Below are 19335 nucleotides of genomic sequence, written 5' to 3'. Positions count from 1 at the left end.
CCATGAACAGGTGAACACAGGGATGCTCGTTGTCACCCTGGAGACGACCCCACGGAACGGGGGGATCTTGACGGGTCACGCGAGCCCTGAGGCGACGAGGACTAGGACAGCAGGCAGTGGGCGACGCAGGTGCACACAGACACTGCGGTCAACCCGCCACGTGGGTTCAGTTCATCATCCCCGGGTGCTCTGAAGGGTGAACAGCTCCGTTTCCGAGGCCACATGCACCAGCAGGACGGCTCCTCTGGCCACTTCCCAGGAAGTTTTGGAATCCCAAGTGCAGGCCAGGGCCCCGGCCGGCCAGGTGGCTGTAATCTGTAATCTCTCAGCTACCAACTGGGAGCTCCAGCAACCACGCCGCGGGCCATGGGACAGGAAATGGGTTCCGGACTCGGCTTCACAACTAGAAACATGGCTACAAATGTTTTTCACGTGTATATATTTTGTTGGTGGATTGGTTTGGTTTTTTCCTTTTGGTTAAAAACAAAGAAACAAAAAACCCACGGCGTCTCTCAAGTATATAAAACTGGTAATATTAGACAAAAATACAAAGTTCACCTTTACAAAGAAACAAAAACAAAAGCAACACACACACACACGGTTTCTGTTGAATACAGGTTAAGCGTAACATCTTACCAAAAATAAAGAGTTTACGTTCTGTCCAAACCCTGGCAGCAGCAGGGAGCCCCCCTTGCAGCCACTTGGGAAGCCACGTCCCGAGGTCCACACCGTGGCAAGCGGGGGGACTCTGGGGACAGGACACTCGGGGATGGTGATTGGCTCACGCACAGTCTCGAAAGGGCTTAAATTAAGAAGTGAATTAAATGGGGCAAGGAAGAAACACGGAAAGCCAGAAACATTTAGGAAATGATGCATAGGTGGGTATACCATGTTTATTTTAATACATCTCATTCGTTTGCATCCTGCTAGGAAAGATACCGTTCCACTGTCCTGACTGTTAACAGCAGCCTGGTGTTATCGGTGTAAATGTCATCCAAGAGATAATTAAAAAAAAAAAGCTAGGCAAAGAGTAAAAAGGAAAGCTTAATAATCACTTTATGGTGTAAAAAAAAATCCACTTAAGGCTCTCAGAAGGTTTCTGTATAGACTGAAACACTACAGCAAGGGGGTGCGGCTCCCGAGATGCTCCCGGCTCCTGCGTCCCCGCAGAGCCTGTCAGCATCCGACTGCAGTCTTCGGGAAGCAGGCTCCGTGTCCTTGGCAAGAGCACCTGTGACCACCTGGACAGAGATCCAGTCTGCCGAGACGCCTGTCGCTTCCACCCCATGGCGTCCCTCCGATCCGGCAACGGTTTAGATATTTTTGTGAGTCAGTTTTGTTTGTCGCGTTTCGTGGTTTTGTTTGCTCGCTCGCTCTCTCTTTTTTTTTTTTTGACAAGGAAGCTTCTTATTGTTTCACCGAGTGCTACAATACTTGCTTTGATGTCACATAAACAACGTATACTGTCTCTTTGTTCTCCAGGGTGTGCATGGAGACAGTTTTCACGGAGGAGAACAAAGACCGCGCTGGCGATAAGCACCGTACATGGCAGGTTCAGGAATGTAACACATCATGTACATCCGTGTCCCGGGAGAGGGCTGCTGGCGTATCCTCACCTCACATCTGCAGGCAGAGGGGAGAGACGGGTGCTGAGAGGCGGGGCCACGAGTGCTCGCACCGCCACGTGGAGCATTTAAGCCAATCAGATGTGTGTGTGCCCACAAGCACACACACTCACACACATGCACACACACATACCACATGGCAAGTCTTAGGATTTAAAGCTTTTGTTAAAATTTTCAAATCAAATATCCCTCATTACGCTTTCTGTAACATCCTGACCAGAACTGGGACTAGGCTCTTGGGATCGCACAGAACATGGCTTCAGAGCAACCCCCATTCTCCCATTGTACAGATGGGGAAAACTGAGGCCCAGAAAGGTTCTTATGCCTTTCTCCTCACCTCCCTCTTTCTTCCAGTCTACAGAGCTTGATGTGGTTTCTGGAGCTCTGGCAACCACTTTGGGCCATGAGGCAACCCTGAGAGGATGGATGCCATGAGCCAGACACAGGGGTTCCTGTGACCAGGCAGAGCTACACTGAGCTCAGCTAAGAGCATCTCTCCCCTACCCTTTATCACCTGTCTGTGGCTCATCCCGGTACTTGAACCACCACATGCCCAGAGCCCGAGTGCCAGCAGAGGTCTCCAACATCAGCTGGCCCATGGAGGCCAAGCCCAATGGCCGCAGACTTGGATGCACAGGCAGGCACAATACCCGCCCCAGCACCCCACCCTCGGGACCCAAAGCCAAGGCTGAGCAGTCGTCTGGAGGCTGCTTCAGGATCCATCCATGAATGCAACTGCCCTGTGGGCCTCGGAGGCTCCCAGCCTGGCTGTCACACACTGCCCAGCTGGAGCCCGGCTCCAGACACCTGTCTGTGAGAATTCCTCTCACAGCCAGTGGTTTTGGATGCCAGGGTTCCCACATGCTTGGAAGCAAGGACCAGACTCTCCGGAGCCAGATAGGCCAACACAAAGGACCAGGAAGGCTTAAAACCACCTCCTCCATGATGCTGGTTGCCCACATCCACTTTCCTCTGGGAAGGCCCTCTGAAAGACCACCTTTCCCAGGCCTCCCTGCAGTGGAGGAGTGGCCAATGAGATCAAAGCAAAAGTCACTGGGTCCTTCCACCCTTCTCCCCACCCTACACTTTCCTCCAGCCTGGAGGGGAATGTGATTTCTGGAGCTCTGGCAACCACTTTGGGCCATGAGGCAACTCTGAGGATGGATACCACCAGTCCTGGAAAGAAGAGAGTCCCTGATGATACTTTGAGACTCAGAGCCATGCATGCTCTGGTCTCCCTGTCTCAACCTTCTCTCAACTCCTGTTTCCAGTGTGTTCCTAGAATCCAAACATAATTTCCAATACAGCAGCCAATAGCCCTATACATTTATAAAGCATTTTCAGCCTGAAGTATCTCCTCAGTCTCCAACAATCCTTATCTGTAACCCCTGTAAGCCTCAGTTTTTTCATCTGTCAAATGGGGTGGGCAACCTGTTCACGGTGATCCCAGCTCACAAACAGAGCTGCCCCACTGCTGCTCAGGGAACCCAAATCACTCCACTCACGTGATGCCTTTGACTCCCCAATCAACAAGGACCAAAGCCAGAGCAGGGGCCCCAGAGGGGGAGGAGCCGTGAGTCAGGCGTCCTGCGCAGCGGGTGGGGGAACCGGGGATGGGAGCGCGGAGACCCACAGCCCAGCTAGACACCGGAAGCTCGCAGTCGATCAGGGCCAATCAGGGCGCATCCTCGCCTCCAGGGTGATTCACCGAGTGATCAGTCATCACGCCCCCACCCGGGACTGCGGCACATCCGTGGACGGCTCCTACCTGGTTGGCCGCATTAGGTGGGTTTTAACCTTTTTCTTTTCCGTTTTTTACCTGACTCCCTACGCCTTCCTGTTGACAGAAGGGCAGGGAGGGTGAGCAGGCCCAAGGGAGGGCTGTCAGGTGGGAACTGAAGCAGTAAATACCTGGGGTGTTTGTCTTTCTATAAAACAGCTCGACGTCGCTGGCTCGGAGATACTTCCTGGTCCCCTCGAGCTGGCCCCATACAGCGGTCACCACGCCACATCGCTCTGGGCGAAGTCCACCCGAGGGGGAGGCCAGGACCCTGACTAGTAACACTGCGGCCAGCAGCCCACACCCACCAGGGCGGGGCCCTTCCTCAGCCACATCTCTACTACGTAACCCACTAGCCGCCCAACTGGGGAGACAGACTTAACCTGCACAGCCGGCCCAACCACGCCCCCTCACACTGCAGTGATGCCCACGGGAGCAGAATCCACTTGGCAGGTTAGCAAACGGCCGACAGGCCTCTCGCTGCAGCCCCCCACCCCACGGCCCACCAAGCCCACGGGACGTGGCTGCAGAAGCAGGCTCTGGGCCCTTTCCATGAGCAGTGACAGTGACAACAGCCCCGCGTACCTGCCTCCTCTTCTCGGTGGCCCGGGGTCGGGCTGGCGGTCGTGCACGTGCACTCCAAGTGCTCCTCCAGCCGCACCTGGACCTCTTTTAACTTTGGCTTCTTCCTGACGTATTCCACCTTGGCCACCTGCCCGAGACAACAGCCCTGCTGTGAATACTGCAGCCGCGCCTTGCACATGTCACGAGTCGCTGGGAGCAGGGGACGTGCTGGGTCCCACCCGGGCCGGGAGGGAGGTGTAGGCTCAACTTTTGACCTCTGACCTCCTCCCAGTGGGAAAGGCGAGGGCACTGGGAAATAACCACCACCTTCAGTCCAGCATTTGTGGTCTGGTCCCATTTTACCTTAAATGCAAAGGGCCTGAGTGTGCCGGGAGACAGCCTGCAGGATGCACTCAAGGTGGAAGCTCTGAGGAGGGGTGGGCAAGGGAAGGGGTTTGCGTCCATGTCTTACGGGCATCTGGGGCAACGGGAGAAATTCTCAAACGTGCACTTGACTACAGCAGCCGAGGGACAGGGCTGCTGTGTGTGTAACTGGTGGTAAGGGCACCACACTCCCTCCTGCCCACCAGCCCAAGGCCCGAGGGCCCACAGGGAGCCTCGATGCAGACTCCAGATGAGGACCCCACAGCCACCTGACTTGGGGCTGGGCCCAGCCCTGCAGCCTCGCCCAGGTCCAAGGTCCCGGGAACAACCCTCTGGGGGACCACCCACTCCACCGTTCGCCTGGGGAGACTGAGGCAGGAAGGGGCAGAGCCCACCGGGTTACACCTCGAGCATGTGGAGGCGCCGGGAAGCCCGGCTCATGGTCCAGAGCAGGCGGGGTGAGTGGGGCCCCAGCCCGGAGACAGTCAGGAGGGGCAGCGGGGAGGGGACCACCTTCCAGACTCCTCTACAGAGAGCCCAGAAGCCAGAAGCCGGAGCACCAGGGCAGTGCGGTCAGCCCTGTACCCTGGGGACTGGGCCGCCCGCCCCACAGGCCAGCTGGCCCAAAGGCTTGTCCAGACCTTTGTGGCCACGCAGCCGCAGAACTGTTACCCCAAGGTGCAGAGGTGCTGGTGCCTGGTGGCCGTGGAAAGTATACACGGCTCACGGAGGCGACAGGGGCCAGGCCAGAATGGGGGCCAGGCCTGGGAGGCTGCCTAAGCGGCCCTGGGAGGAGAGCTGCAGGACGGAGTCCGTTCCGCTCGGGAGGCCTGGGAGTCTGCTGCCCCCCACCTGCCCTCCCCACAGGAGAGCCTGGGAGAGGCGTCCGCGGGGAGCGGGCAAAGGCCTCCGCCCTCCTATATGTAAAATGGGGACATGGGCCACACCCACCCAGGGGTCACAGTGAGGAACAAACAAGGTCTCATGTGCAGAAGCCCTGGAACGTGGGACCGGGTCACCTTCCAGACAGCCCTGCTGCAGGCACCTTCACACAGAGCCCGTCCGTGCCGAAACCAGCCCCAGACCCCCTCGGTCCTGGGCAGAACGCGGGTCCCAGAGCGACCCTCCCCTTCAGGGCACTGGGTGGGGTGCCCCTCAGCAGGTCTCCCAAGAGGGCAGAGGACCCTGGCTTCACCCCAGTCACCCCATCAGCATTAGGAGCCCCTAGTCTGACCAGGCAGTAACTGGGAGACCCATCCCCTCTTGCCTCTGCAGGGCCTCACCAGCCTTATCCCCTCCCCTGTGGCTCAGGTAGTGGGGACAGAGACCTGGTTCCCCACGCTGGGTACCCAAGTGTCCCCACACCCTGCCTCCTGGACCCTCCATGGGGGAACACAGGGAGGCAGGGCAGGCGGGCAGTACGAGGGGCTGGGCTCCCGCAGGGCAGCAGTCCTGTTCTCGGACCAGCCCTCTGGACGGCTCAGCCCCTTTGGTCAGTGAGCACCTCCCCAGCTTCCTCTCCAGATACCAGGACCTAGGCTCCAGGGCGGGGGGCAGGCTCATTCTCCACCAGACAGCCCGGCAGACAGGCCACGGGACAAGTGGACGCACCAGCAGCGTGGCCCCCGCTGTACCCTCGTGAAGGGCACACAACACTGGCCACTCCGGTCTGGAACCCACTTCCTCTTCAGAGAAAAATCTTGTTTTTCTTATCAAAGGAAAACAAACAGGGATTTATGATTGCACCTGCTTCTGGGTATGCACGGATTCCAGGCGGATCCGCCACCTCTGTCTGGCCAGGAAACGGCTACATTTTTCCCCCAAGCACATGCCATGAATATTAACTTCTCAGAAGCATCCTCCACACCAGCCAAGGCCACAGATCAAGACGTGTACGTCCTTGGGATCCGTCGCCTCATCCCCAGACCCATACTCAGGGCCCCAAGTCTCCCCACCCTTCCCCGTCATTTATCTCGGGAGTCTGGGCTGCACCTGAAAAACCAGACGTTCAGATTCCCCGCTTCAGAGTCTGCTGCGTCATGAACAGCCCATCTGCGCACTCCTGGGGCAGCGCCACCCCAGAATGCAACCTCACCCTCCCAGATGGGGGACTTGAGTGCCGGCCGCGCACCAGCCTCCCCAGCTGGGCTGCTATGCTGCGGGAGCCCCATGAGGGCCAGGGGGAGCCCCAGGCTGCAGGCGACCCCTCCAGGGTATCCAGAGCTCCACCCGGGGTCAACGCTGGCGTCCACTGAACACCACGTGCCTGGCACACGCACTCCCAGCCGCCTGCAAGGGCACAAGTGCCGACCGTGTCCAGGCGGGGCACAGACAAGGCTTCTTTCGCTGGAAGGAGGCCTGGGCCGGGAGCCCGCGGCCACTTTAAGCTCGCCCCTTAACCAGGGGATGTCCTGAGCCAGAGATCCGTCCTGCGGGGTGAGTCTCGGCAGACAGACCTCGGCCTGGTTCACAGGCAGGTGGTGGGGAGCCCTTTTCCTCAGTCTGGCCAAGAGGCCACAGCAGCACAGAGAACAGAGACCCCAGCTCCCGGGCCTGAAGCTGACGGGCAATGCTCCTGAGGCAGGGTTCTGCTCCCTAGACGCTGGCCTCCCCGACCTCCTCGGGCAAGCATCGGGCATCCCTGCCCACGGGGGAAGGGACTCGGGGGCCCTGGACCTGAGACTCACGCTGCCGGAATTGCTGCTTTCCCCCCAAACCCCCAAACTGGACCCCTAAACAGCAATGGCTGATGGCCAGGACCGCTCACCCCACCGTTCCCCGTCCATTACGGGGGCAGAAGCCCATCTGGGGTATCCTGGGTGGACACCCACCTTCCAGAAGCCTGAGGTCTAGCAAAGCAGAGCTGAAGCCAACCACCCTGGACACAGGCACAGAGCTAGGTCTCGGCGTCTGGAGACCTGGCCCGCACGCTGCCCTGAAACCAAGAGCAGCCCAAACTTGCGACGTGTGAGAGGCCGGAGGCCTGCCCAGCAGTGGGGGGCTGCGGAGGGGGCCGTGGACCCCAGCACGTCCTGACACCAGGACCAGGGGCCGCCTCCGGCCAACGGCACGCTGGACAGCTTACATCCTGGGCCTCGGCAGGGTGAATGAGAAACCCAGGAGAGACCAGGGACGCCGTCTTCACGCCGGCCCCCAGCACCCATCACACACGCACCCAGTCTGGGGTTCCTAGGGGTCCCCTCCCTGCTCGCCCTCAGCCCCAGATGGGAGCAGGAGCTGCTTGCTGGCCAGGCTGGGGCCGGGCTGGCCTCCACAATGGGCCTCCTGTTCCCACTGACCTTGTCTCCTCTCCCCCAGAACCCCCAGTGTCTGGGGCCAGATGTTTTCCCGCCAACTTTCTGATGGGCGCGCCAGGAGGAGGTGCCTTCCCCGAAGAGGGAGACAGGGGCGGGGCCCCGGCTTCCACAGCAGGACTGACCCCTTGGGCAGGTGAAGCCCTGGTGAGGGAAGCCCCCAGCCCTGCTCCCTTACCTGCCCCGAGCCGGTGGGGCCTGTGCCCAGGCAGACCACCAGCATGCTGTTAGGACCCCTGCGGAGCTCTGGACGCCCGCCCACCTCCTCAGGGGGGACCAGAAGCGAGGCGGATCACCGCCCACCCCAGGACTGGACACTCCCTGTCCTCCCACCCCGGGGAAGCAAGAATGAGAACAGCGAGGGTCCCCAGAGGCTGGGGCCCACCAGGCAGAGTCCCAGTCCATGCCAGCTCCCCTGTACCTCCGTCCCGTCTTGAGGCCCCAAGGACAGCCCCCAAAGCCCCAATGCAGGACAGTCTACGCTAGGGTGCCCCTCCACATTCAAGACAGACAGACCGCAGCCTCCCAGATTCTCGGGGCTCCAGGGGAGTCAGGCCTGTTTCCACCTTGAACCGAGGAAGAGCTGGGCTCCCCCAGCAGCAGGGGCAGCCCGGGCGCAGGGCTGGCTCGGCGCCGGCGCTGGGAGCCCCGCCCCAGATCAGCACTCCAGGGGCAGCTCAGCCCCAAGGGGAGTGTCCACCTCAAAACCCAGGGCAGCAGGCCGCGGAATTTGCTTGCTCAATGCCCAAGCATGCAGAGGACTGAGTCCCCGAGGTCAAACCAGCTCCAGTCACGGGTCTAAAGTGCTTCCCACATGGCGACCACCAGGGTCCTTAACCCCCACCTCGCTTGGGGGCCTGCAGCCAACACCAACAGGCCCGGACCCCGGACTTGCAGGGGATATGAAATAAATTCTAGTGAAGGAACAAGTTTCAATGCACCCCCAGAACCGAAGTCCTCACTCCAGGAGAAACAAACCCACCTGCCACGGGAAGCTCAGCTGGGCCAGGGGCAGGGCCGCTCCCTGTGGAAGGTGTCAGTCAAATCTACACGCCCAGGGTCACCCGGGACCATGGCCACCCAGAGCCAGTTTTCTAGGAGGGCAGCCCCTCCCCTAGACCAGGAGCCCCCAGGACTCTCCAGGCTCGGCCACCTTCGGAGAAGCCAGGAGACACCCTAAAACCTCCCCTCCAACCCTGCCCTTCGGAGATGCAGGGAGACTCGCCTCCAAGCAGCAAGGCCACTGTCACCTTGGGAGTTTCTCAGCCCCAGACACAGAGTCCCACTGCTTCAGACCCATCCCAGATGAGGCGAGTAGGGCCTGAGGGGCACAAACCCAGGCCGAGAAAAGCTTCCAGCCACGGGGCCAAAAGCCAGACCCCCACACTGCTGCCCAGTGACCTGAGGACTCAGCAGAGGAGCCCCAGACGTGTCATCTGAGGTGACCCCCCACACATGCCCGCAGTGCTGCCCTCAGAGGTTGTCACGACCGGCCCCTCCTTGGAGAGGGCTTCCTGGCAAACTCCGGCTGTATGCTGGCTCCCAGGGGCCACAGGTGGGCGGCAAAGACCTCCAAACCAAGCCACGGGGCCTGCGGGTCTCCAAGCAGAGCACACCTTTCTGGGATGGTGGGCCTAGTCCCCAGGACCTCAGCACCTTAGAAGGACCCTTCTGGCCAGAGCTCCTTCAACACGCACGTCCAGTGGAATGGGGCACCCTCCCAGATTTACAGATAGGGTGGAGGGCCGGCGAGGCAGGCAGCGAGCTTGGCCCCTCGGCCTGAGTTCTGAGCTGTAGGGGAAGCCAGCCACCGGCCCAGCCCCACCAGTGCTCCCCTCCTGTCTCCAGTGGGGGACCCCAGCCACACACCACAATCCCCACTCAAGTGCCCTCGGGAGCTCTCCAGGGCTTGGAGGAGACGCCAGGCAGCTCCAACTAAGTGGATGGACACCATGCAAGACCCATTAGCGAGGCAAACAGCCACACTGTGAGATCCAAATGGCTGTTCCCAGCGAGGCGGGTGGGGTAGCGGGGAGCAGAAGCAGACGCCACCCTTGAATGACTGATGGGACCCAAGCCCGGACCACCCGCCCGGGCCGTGGTGTGCCTCTCAGGGAAGCGGGAGAGCCTTCCACACACCGGCGCCGCTGCGGCCCCCGGGAGGGCTGCGGGCGGGCTCACCTTCACACTCCGGTGGTGGATGCGGGAGGGCTGGCACTTGACGCTGCTGGTGTTGCAGCAGCCAGTGCAGCGCTTCACCTCCACGCACGGGGGCCAGATCAGGAAGTTGGCAGACGTGGGGTCCACCTGGCTCCGAGGTATCTCGTAAATGACCGTCCTGGTCTTGCAGACTGCGGGGATGGCTTCCTCTGCAGAGGCAAGAGCCACGGTGAGGGCTCTATCACCCCTCAGGGCAGCCGCAGCTCCAAGGAGCCAAAACCTGTCCGGGGGCGACCAGGCTGCTGTTGCCTCCCCGGTGAATGCCATGCAGCCCCAGGGCCCAGCAAAGGCAGAAAGACCCTCATCCCAACAGGGCTCAGCTGGCTAGCCCAAAGACGAGCAGGGGCTTGAGGGCCCGGAGGGGACACCCCAGGGAAGGGTGGGCGCAGAGGGCTGGAAAGCCACCCACACACCGGGGGCTCACACAAGCCCTGCAGCCTCCCCCATTGGCCTTTGCCCGGGTGCCTGGGGTTTGGGGGGATCATGGGGTGGCGGAGCATCAGCCTCTCAGCCGTCCCTGCTTTCTGAGGGCTCCCTCCTGCCGGGAGACTCGGCGGGTAGGCGCAGCCTGGACGATCTCCAGGGACGAGCCGGCAGATCAAGACCACCCCTTTGGGGTCTGGCCGCCCCAGTGGGAGAAGGGGTGCCACTCCCAGGGCCCAGCCCAGCATCCAGCAGGCAGGAAGGACCCAGGGTGCCCGGCCAGGTGGGGCCGAGGGTGGAGACAGGGAAAGAGGCTTCTGGTCCAGCCCTTGTTTACTCGTGGACATTGGCCACCTCCCCGCCCCCCCCAACTGCCCGTCTGGAGCAGGACCCTTGTCTGGAGCAGGATGAGCCTCAGTAGAGGGTCCTGAAGCCTTGCTGGAGTGCCCGGTCTTTGAGATGCAAAATAGAGGTTCATGAAAAACGTCACCTGGGGAGGTCCGTGGGCCTTAACAAGGATCGTTTACACACACGCGCGAGCGCGCGCGCATGCCCAAAAGTAGAGGCTACAAACGCCGTCTTCTTAGAGGAATAAAGCTCATGCGGAGGGAGTCACTTACCCAAGGTCACCTGGGGAATCAGCAGGGGGACCCCCAGGTGGCATGGGACTGGGGGGGTCACACCCCCTAACTGCATCCCTGGGCCAAGATCTCCCCTCAGAGCTGAGCCTGAGGCCCCAGGAGACCCCACCAGCCTATGGCTCCTGAAGGAGCCAGGCAGACCCGGGGACGCTCTGCAGGAGGGGACAAGAGCCAAAATGTCCTCCAGACCTGAGCCGGCGGCCCCGTGGGCCTGGCCCGAGTGGAGTGGGGGCCCCGAGGAGGGCCCACGAGGCACCCCACGGCTGCACCCACTGCTCTGTAGCGTGGCCAGGAACACATCGTGCTCCACGTTTCAAACTGGAAATTAAACACCACCCGTCTTCCAGGGAAGCTGCCTCCAGAGCAGGCCCCAACAAGACTGGGCACTGAAGGAATTTATGATGGTTCTCCTCTCCTGGAAACTCAAGGCCCAGGCCAGGCCTGCAGCAAGGAGCAGCTAGGGCAGGGAGAGCGGGAGGCGGGGGGCCCCCCAGCAGGCTCTGCCTTTGTTTTCGGGAGGAGAGAAGGGCCTGCTACCCTGAGGCCACGGTTGGAGGAGAGGGGCGGGTCCCCCCAGCCCCTCCCGCCACCCCGCCCACAGCACCAGGCTCACCGATGCTCCTTTTCCTCCGAATGGGCACAGGCCGCTTCTCCGGTGCATGCTTGGCGCCACGGCCCCCGTGGGCTCTCAGGCTGGTCTCCAGGGGATCCTCGGCCCCTACAGATGGGAAGAGGGGGTGGTGACCAGCCGCCCACACCTTGCGACAGCCCCGGGGCCCGTACAGCAGCACCTCCCACAGGCCAGCCTGCTCTCCCTCCCCAGTACAGATGGGGTCCCTCCACTCTGGTAAGGGGGGGTTCCAGACGTGCAAAGGATGAAAGACGCCCAACTGCCAAAAACGTCCACCTGCCCCTGTGAAGCCTACACGAGGTCCAGACATGGAGCCCTGGCTGCGGAGCCCCTGACCCCTGGGGAAGGCTGCAGCCACTCTCCCCCGAGGCTCCTCCTCAGGGAAGCCCAGGTGAGGCCTGGACCACATCAGGAAGCACTTGAGGCCAGCCGTCCCCATCCGCGAGACCAGGGCCAGCGGGCCTGCGGCTCCCAGCTGAACGGGGCCCCGAGGACAGCAGGCTGGACCAAGGACCAGCAAGGCCTGCTGCTGTGACTGCCAGTGCAGGGTCTCCCTCCCCCGCCCTCCCTCACTGCACCAACCCTGGCCCGGGCCCGAGCATCCTGGCCCCATTTGTCCCTGAACCCCGCCCCCTGCGAGGGAGAGGCTTCGAGGACCGAGAGCAGAAGAGAAGCCTCCTGTGTAGCGTGAAGCATGAGACGGGAGTCCTGGTGCCTGGTGCAGGAGGCAGCTTCAGGAGGGGAAGAGCTTTGCCACCCAAATATCAGAGGGCCGCAGAACCGGGCAGACTGGCTCCAGCCCCTCACACACACATCCCCACTCCCTCTGCCCCCAGGGCCCCCCAGAAGGGCTGGAAGGGACACACAGTCCTGCCACCTGCCATCTGGCCTGACCCAGCTCATGACAGTGCCTACAGCTGGACTAACTGGCCTGGCCTCCCCACCCTGGCCCCCAGCTGGGGGGGGGTCTCTTCCCACTTCTCCCCTCCATCGCTATCTCCCCAGTAGGCAACTAGGGGCAGTGGGCCCGAGAAGGTGCCCCAACAGCCAGGAGCTCCAGCAGCTGCACAAAGATCCCTTGTCTTGCCACCTCCCTCCCCAAGAAACTCCAGTGGTGTCCCAGCCACCAGCTCAGACTGAGGCCCCCTCCTCTGTGCCCAGCCCACCAAGGCCTTGGTGACTGTCCACATCCGCAGGTCTGGGAACTGCACTCATTGCACACGAAACCTCAACACTGCAAAGGCAGTGGGGATGAAGGGGATGGCCCTTCTGGATGCTGAGGTCCAGGGGGGCCCAGCTCTTCCCTTAAAATGACTCAGTGTTCCACTACCACCAATTTTTTTTGAGACCCAAAATAAGATCAGAACAGAACTACTCATGCAATAAGAATTTCCCATCAACCAACTGTTACAAGAAGCATGTTTTCACGAAAAAGTGACATAATGAGTCACGTCCTAGTGGTGGCCATCTTGCCACCGCCAAACCCAGGAGGAGCTGGTCCATCCTCAGTGTCTACAGGAAAACGGAACTGCAGCATCACGGACGACAACCCCATGCCTCCCTCCAGCCAGGCGGCAGCCGCTCTCCCCCAGGACCTCATCACGATGTGCACGCAGTCGGCACTGCCTCTTCATCTGGAAGAAACAGAGGCCCGAGACGTGGAAAGACCAGCAAGACCGGCGGAAGGACCCTGGGGGGCTGTGTCCAGAACCAGACCGCCCTCCTGCCCAGGGACGAGGCCCGGGAAAGCAGAGAAGACACAGCCTCCCAGTTCATCACCTGTCCTGAAATCTGAACCAGGACTCGCTGTCAGTGAGAGACAGAGTAGAAGCAGCTCAGACAGGCTCATCCACTGCCCAGTGGAGACAGGTGGTCAGGAAACTCAGCGCAGACCCGGCGGACAGGGAGGCAGCCATCTGATCCACAGGTGGAGAAGCCAGCAGTGGGGACTTCCAAGAGAAGGCCCCACAAGGACCAGGCCCCCAAACCGCTCTCAGGACAGTTAATTGACTGGTTTCCCTTTTGTCTTTCAGGCACAGAAAGATGGGGAGCCCTCCTCTAGCCATCGGTCCTAGAGGCGCCGTCAGTGGCCGGGTTAGGGATATTTATGTTCTGGTTATTCAGTGACCACAGGCGCCTGTCCAGGCCACTCCGAGAACAGACCTCCTCAGCTCCCACTGCCGCTCTGCTGAACGGCTGACTCTCGGCACACCTGACCAACAGGCCCCCAGCTCCACATACTGCTGGTCTCCCCACCCAAAGCCACATGTGAAAAACCCACGGCCCATCCTGGCACACGATTGGAGCCCACAGACACTGGCTCAGGAATCCACCGCCTCAGGGCCGCCAGCCTCGGGGCGGGAGTTCCAGGCTCAGCTCCTCACCTGTAAAATGGGAACAAGGCCTTTCCACTGGGAGGAGTCCGGAACCCCACCTGCCAACCACATGCCCCGCCCACTCGAGGGAGGAGCCAGTCTGCTAAAGGAGCCCCTCTCCTGCCTCCTGGGCACACAGCATTGAGGGGTGAGGACATCCAGGCCTGGGGGGTCTCTCCGCACCAGCCCCTTCCTCACTGATCCCAGACTGGCCTCTGACTGGTCTAGTGGGGCATTCAAGGCACAGAGGGCAGTTCATCCTCCAAGGAACGACCCCACGGCTGTTCACAACCTCTCTGAGCAGCCAGACCTGTTTCAGCTCTTCACTCTGGGCAGAAGCCGAAGTTAGGGGAAAGACCCCCCCAAAACAAGCCATAGAAGCAACCAGCTCAGACCAGAGACGGCGGAGCCCTGTTCTCAGCATCCATGCCTGTGAGAGGAGAGCTGACCGAGATGCAGGAGACCCACTTCAGGGTCCCCCAGGGCCAAGTCTAGTGAGCCGGGGAGATCCTGGGGTCCCTGCGACGCTCTCACCCCAAAGGTTCCCAGGCACTAGGAGTCCCACCCTCAGACTCCGAAACATCTGACAGGTGTGGGGGGAGGGCCGGCAATCGACTCTGTCCACTCCCTGGGGCAGGAGGGAGACAGCTCCCAGGGGCTCTTTATAAGGGGGCAATTTGAAACCAGCCAGAGAACCAGCTAGTGCACTTGGGCTTCTGTTTGGACCCTCCCAAGGAGGCCCTGGACCCAGAGCCCCCAGGTCAGGAATGCTATCAGCGTGATCCCAGAGCTGCAATGCTAAAAGCATTAATGGAGGGGGTGGGGGGCGGGGCTGCAGAGACCAGAATAAGAATGGTCGGGGCAGAAAGTAAATGGCCCATTTCCCGGGGGCAGCCGAAAGCCCGTCCTGCCAGGGGGCCCAGCCTTTTCCAGGCCTTACTCCTGCCAGCCTGAAAAAAAGAGCCTGAGCCCTGGAACCTCTCTGGGAGCCAGTCTCCCCACTTTCCCAGACCCATCAGGGAGTGGCAGAACGCAGCTAACCAAAGCCAGACCCTCCTCCTCAGGGTCACACATCAAGGAACCAGATCAATGCCCGCCCCCCGAACCCCGGCCCAACTCTGATCTCCAAGTGAAATCCTGCCCCTTCCTGATAAGGATCAGCCAAAGGGTTTCCTGGGTCAAGAAACTACAGAAACCATCGCCCTTGCTAGAAGATGGTTTTGGCATGAAATGAAAATAGTTCAGGCCTCTCCACCGCCATAATTAGGTACAAATTTCCAAATGACTAGACCATGTGATTTTACTTAATTCCCCCGCCACCCCCCTTTTTCAGAGTCGTTTGCTGTGAGGAAAATCTTTATTTTCCTTAAAATCCTTCTAGCCAACCCCTGCTGCCTTGAGGTGCCCTACCTACAAGTTCACTTGGGGCCTCTTCCCACCCACTCAAGAGCAAGTTTGGTGACGTGAGTATTTCCCGAGGTAGCTCACACTGGGGTTCCCACCACAGAAACCCGCCCCTTCTAGGAAGGAGCTCCCTCTGCTCCACACCCAAGCGCTGCCACCCAAGGCCACCGGCTCGCAGCCCAGCAGCCTGGGTCCCTTGGCATCTTTGCCCACCTGGGCCCAGTGCACCTCTGCAACGGACACGCAAGAGCTTCAGAAGTCTACTTGATGAATAAACTGTTCTCTAAAGTGGCTCAGCTCCAGAGCCTGAGGGTGAGCCCCAAAATAGTCCCCGAACAGCAGATGTGTCCAAGGTGCACCTTTTTATTGGCTCGTGAAAACAGAAAGACACGGGCCTCCTACAACCACAAAGGCCCAGCCCAGTGGCAGGAGCCGGGCAAGTTCGCAGCAATGACAATGGGGCCCTGCTGGGAGTGGGCTGGGGGGCACCCACTGCCCCTGTGAGTCTGCCCGCCGGGCGCACTGGGCCAGGGCTCGGCGCACTGGGCCAGGGCTCGGCGCCCAGGGCCTGAGCAGGCTCCTCCCGGCCCGAGGGCAGGCTCCGGGCTGCACACCTGGCCGGGGCGCCGGCGCCTCTGTGCGGCTGAACTTTCTGTGACACACTCGGCATTTTCCTTAAATGCAAAAACAATCCCTGCGCGAGTGAGCAGCCCTCGGCCGCCGCCGGGAGAGAAAGTGTGATTGGAAGAGAAACTCCTGACTCATCCGCCTGGGCTTTTATGGCCCGGGATTGGATTCTGACCTTTCGGTGCGCTCCTGCGCGGCGCCCGGCCCGGCCCGAACGCGGGAGGCGGCGCGGAGCACACACACAGACCGCCCGCCCGCCCGCGCCCTCCCCACGCGCCGAGGGAAGGGGCGCGATTTACCTACGGAGTCTATCTCCAGGAGTCGCTGGAGGTCCCGGATGCTGTGGATCTGACTGTGCGCCAGCCTCTCAATTACCTCGCGGGGGATCTCGGCTTCCTGCAAGCAGAGCCACACGGTCAGCGCCCGCGGCCCCCGCCTCGCCGGGTCGCACCCCCCGGCCGCCCAGAGCGTAGGATCCGCTGCCCGAGGTGGCCCCGCCCCGGTCCGCGCGGGCACTCAGCATGAAGGCCGCCCGACCCCCAGCCCCGGCCCTGGCGCCTGAGGCTGGGGTGGGGCTGGGTGAGACCCCCAAATTCTCCGTCCCTATCCGTGTCTGCCCTTTGCAAAAAGAAGGCCCTCCCCACCCTTAAATTTCCAAAGAAGCCCCCCACTCCGGCCCCTCCGCCCCCGCCCCGGTGTCAGTTACAGGAGGTCTAGGGGCAGCGAGGGGCCCGGGGAGTTTTCTGATCTAGTAGTGAAATCGACATCTAGAAAGATCAAGTTGAAATGCGTCACGGATCGGCGACGAAAGTCACGGCAGCCCTAACACTTTAATCTAGCCTGAGGCTTAAATTTCACACCCGGAATCCCAGGCCGAACCTGCGGGGGAGAGGGTCTCTCCTCCTGCAAACACGCGGGTGTGCGCGGCACGCACGCACACACACACACACACACACACACACACACTCCCGCCCCACCCCGGACTCCAGCCCAGCCGCGGCCCTAGCGCCGACTAAGACTCCCCGAACGCAGCCGCGGCTGGGAGGGGCTGCCAGGGAACGTGAGAGTTAAATAAATATCTGCCTCTCGCAGCTCATGGTCCCTGCCCAGACCACCCCCACCACTCGGTATCCCCCTACTCCTTCCAGATTCTTAAAGGGAGTCGGGGGTCGCTGGGGGGGTCTCAAGCACTAAGTTCCCACGAAGGGGGCTGTAGAAAGTCATTCATCACAGAGCTCCCAGGGATTCAGAATTCGAGGTTGGGGGGGTGGGGACGCAGGCGGTGGGAGGGCGCGGGCGCCTGGCCCGGCCCCGGCTCGCCTCGCTCAGCCACCTGTAAGCAGGCCCCGGTCGGGTGGGACTGCACCGGGCTAGCCGTCCCGCCGGGCGTGGGGATGGAAAACCTGGAGCTGCGGCTCCATGCTGCCCACCCAGCCTGCCGGGACTCCTGCAGCAGCCACCCCTACCTGCTTGTCGGCGGCTCTTCTCCCTTCTCCGGAGCCGCCGGCTCTCACATACACACCCCCTTCCGCGCTCCCTGCACCCCAATGCTGCATTGTCCGCCAAGCCCGGGGTTTCCCTCCTCCGAGAGGAGCTCGCGCCCCCCGAAGTTTCTCCCCACTCGTCGACCCCGCCGCCACTCTGTCCTTCCACGGCAGAGCGACGCAACACGCTGGAAACTCACCAGCCACACTTAGACATGGCAGAAAATAGAACCCAGTTGGGAAAATTAAAAATCGACCACCTTAGCAGAAATCAAAATGCGCTCTGCAGACCCCCGGAGCCCAGGGTGCCTCGGCCGGTGGGCGGCTGCAGGGGGCGTGCGCCGGGGGAGCTGGAGAGGGGACCGGGTGCGGGGGTGGCACCCACCTCGGCCAGGGTATTGGCGAGGTATCCGCAGCCGAGGAGCAGCAGACAAGCCCAGGTCCTCATCGCGTCCCGAGGCGCTGGCGGCTCGGCGGGGAGGCGAGGCCGCGGGGCGGGCGCTCCAGCCGGGCTCCTGTGGCGGCGAAATTCAGTACCATCCCTCAGGGAGCGCGGCCCGGAGAAGGGTGGCGCGGAGAGCAGGGAGCCGACGGAGCGCGCCCGGCGCGAGCAGCGAGTGCGGAGAGGCAGGCAGCGCCAGCAAGGAGGAGGAGGAGCAGGGAGTGCGCGCTCGCCGCGCCCGCCGCGCCGGGAGCCTCCTGGGCCGCCGGGTAGGGGGTGGGGACGGAAGGGGCGGAGGGCGGGGGCTGGGCCTCTTCCTTGGTGCGTTCCCGGTGCTGGCCGCCGCCGCGCTCGCTCCCCGGCGCTGGCTTTAGGAGCGACCCGGCCGGTAATTCTGCATATTTGCGGGCATCAGCCCCGAAAGGGACCCCGGAGCGAGGCTTGAGACGCTGTCGCCGCACCACCCCATCACCTGTCTGGACGCCCGGCCAGGCCCGGCACGGGCTCGCGCTCTCCCTGCGGGCTGCGGGCGGCCCTGCGCGCCCACCGCGGGCCCCGAGCTCGCCTCCGGCCTCCTTTTGCCGCCGCCGCCGCCCGACAGGGCACGGCGCGGCCCAGCACGGCGCGGCCCGGCGGCCTGCGTGCGCCCCTCCGCGGCGCGCCCTCGGCTCCGGCGCTGCGCTCCGCCCTCCGCCGGCCCGAGCCGGGCAGCGCCTGCGGCCGCGCTGCCTGGCAGCCGCCGCCCGCCCCGGGCCTCGCCGCGCGGGCCTGAGGGCGGGCGCAGGGCCGAGCCGGAGCCGCCGCAGCCGGCAGGAGAGGAGGAGGAGCGGGCAGGCCCAGCTCGCCGGAGTTGTGCGGGCTCCGCAAGGCGCGCGTGTGGAGCCGGCCGGCGGCGGGGAGGGGGTTATAGCGCCGCCGCCGCCGCGCCCCTCCCCCGCCCCCTCCCCCTCGCCTCCCCCGGATTCCGGGCCCGGGACCCGCACCTCGGAAGCGCGCGGGGGCTGCACGGACCGGGCAGGGCCCGGCCGCCGCCGCCGCCGCCGCAGTGAGCACACACACGCGCTCACGCAGGCAGTAAAATCCATCAAGGCCCCGCGCCCGGCTCCGAGCACAGCCACCAGGGCTTCGCTCGCCCGCCGAGGCTCCCCGCGCGCCCCTCCCTCGAGCTTGCCCACCCTCCAGTGCCAGCTGCAATCCTGCAGCACCGGACGGGGAGGGGAGGAGGCCGCTGCAGAAGCGCCGCCGTCGCCGGCTCGCCTCTCTCGGGCCCCAGCGGCAGCAGAGGGCAGCGCCCAGAGCTGCTACGCCAAAAAGGGCAAAAGCAAGCCGGCCCCCGCCTCCCGCCCCTCGCCTAGGCGCTCCAGCCTCTTTCCACGGTTTGGATCCTGGGCCTCTGCCTCCCCCATTCCATAAAAGGAGGG

At 62.5% G+C, this 19335-nt stretch overlaps 1 protein-coding gene across 5 annotated transcripts; it reads right to left on the bottom strand.

The window, feature by feature from the left end:
- Positions 1 to 879: 879 nt before the first annotated feature.
- On the bottom strand, positions 880 to 19304 carry PDGFA (platelet derived growth factor subunit A). Of its 5 annotated transcripts, none has more exons than XM_072943510.1 (8): positions 18898 to 19304; positions 17858 to 17987; positions 16288 to 16384; positions 11565 to 11669; positions 9849 to 10036; positions 3991 to 4117; positions 3394 to 3462; positions 880 to 1623 (listed from the first exon to the last, which is right to left on the bottom strand). In XM_072943510.1, the coding sequence occupies exons 2-7, from the start codon at positions 17918 to 17920 to the stop codon at positions 3407 to 3409; spliced, it is 636 nt and encodes a 211-aa protein (XP_072799611.1). In that variant the 5' UTR covers positions 17921 to 17987; positions 18898 to 19304; the 3' UTR covers positions 880 to 1623; positions 3394 to 3406. The 5 variants fall into 5 exon arrangements, with proteins under 5 accessions (XP_072799611.1, XP_072799612.1, XP_072799613.1 ...); XM_072943511.1 differs by having other exon boundaries at positions 19090 to 19304; XM_072943512.1 differs by lacking the exon at positions 18898 to 19304 and adding an exon at positions 18387 to 18833.
- Between the last annotated feature and the right edge of the window lie 31 nt (positions 19305 to 19335).

This window comes from Vicugna pacos, chromosome 18 (genome assembly GCF_048564905.1).
Source record: "Vicugna pacos chromosome 18, VicPac4, whole genome shotgun sequence".
NCBI classification, from domain to species: Eukaryota; Metazoa; Chordata; class Mammalia; order Artiodactyla; family Camelidae; genus Vicugna; species Vicugna pacos.
Note: the sequence above shows the minus strand (reverse complement) of the source record. Positions and strands in the feature narration are given on the sequence as shown.

Bases quoted from the DNA above. Each gene is read 5' to 3' on its own strand.
- PDGFA (XM_072943510.1), bottom strand. From the start codon at position 17,920: ATGAGGACCTGGGCTTGTCTGCTGCTCCTCGGCTGCGGATACCTCGCC. The intron at 11,670-16,287 runs GTAAATCGCGCC...TCCCATCTGTAG, and splicing joins CCTGGAGATAGACTCCGTAG to GGGCCGAGGATCCCCTGGAG. The intron at 10,037-11,564 runs GTGAGCCTGGTG...TTGCCTCTGCAG, and splicing joins TCGGAGGAAAAGGAGCATCG to AGGAAGCCATCCCCGCAGTC.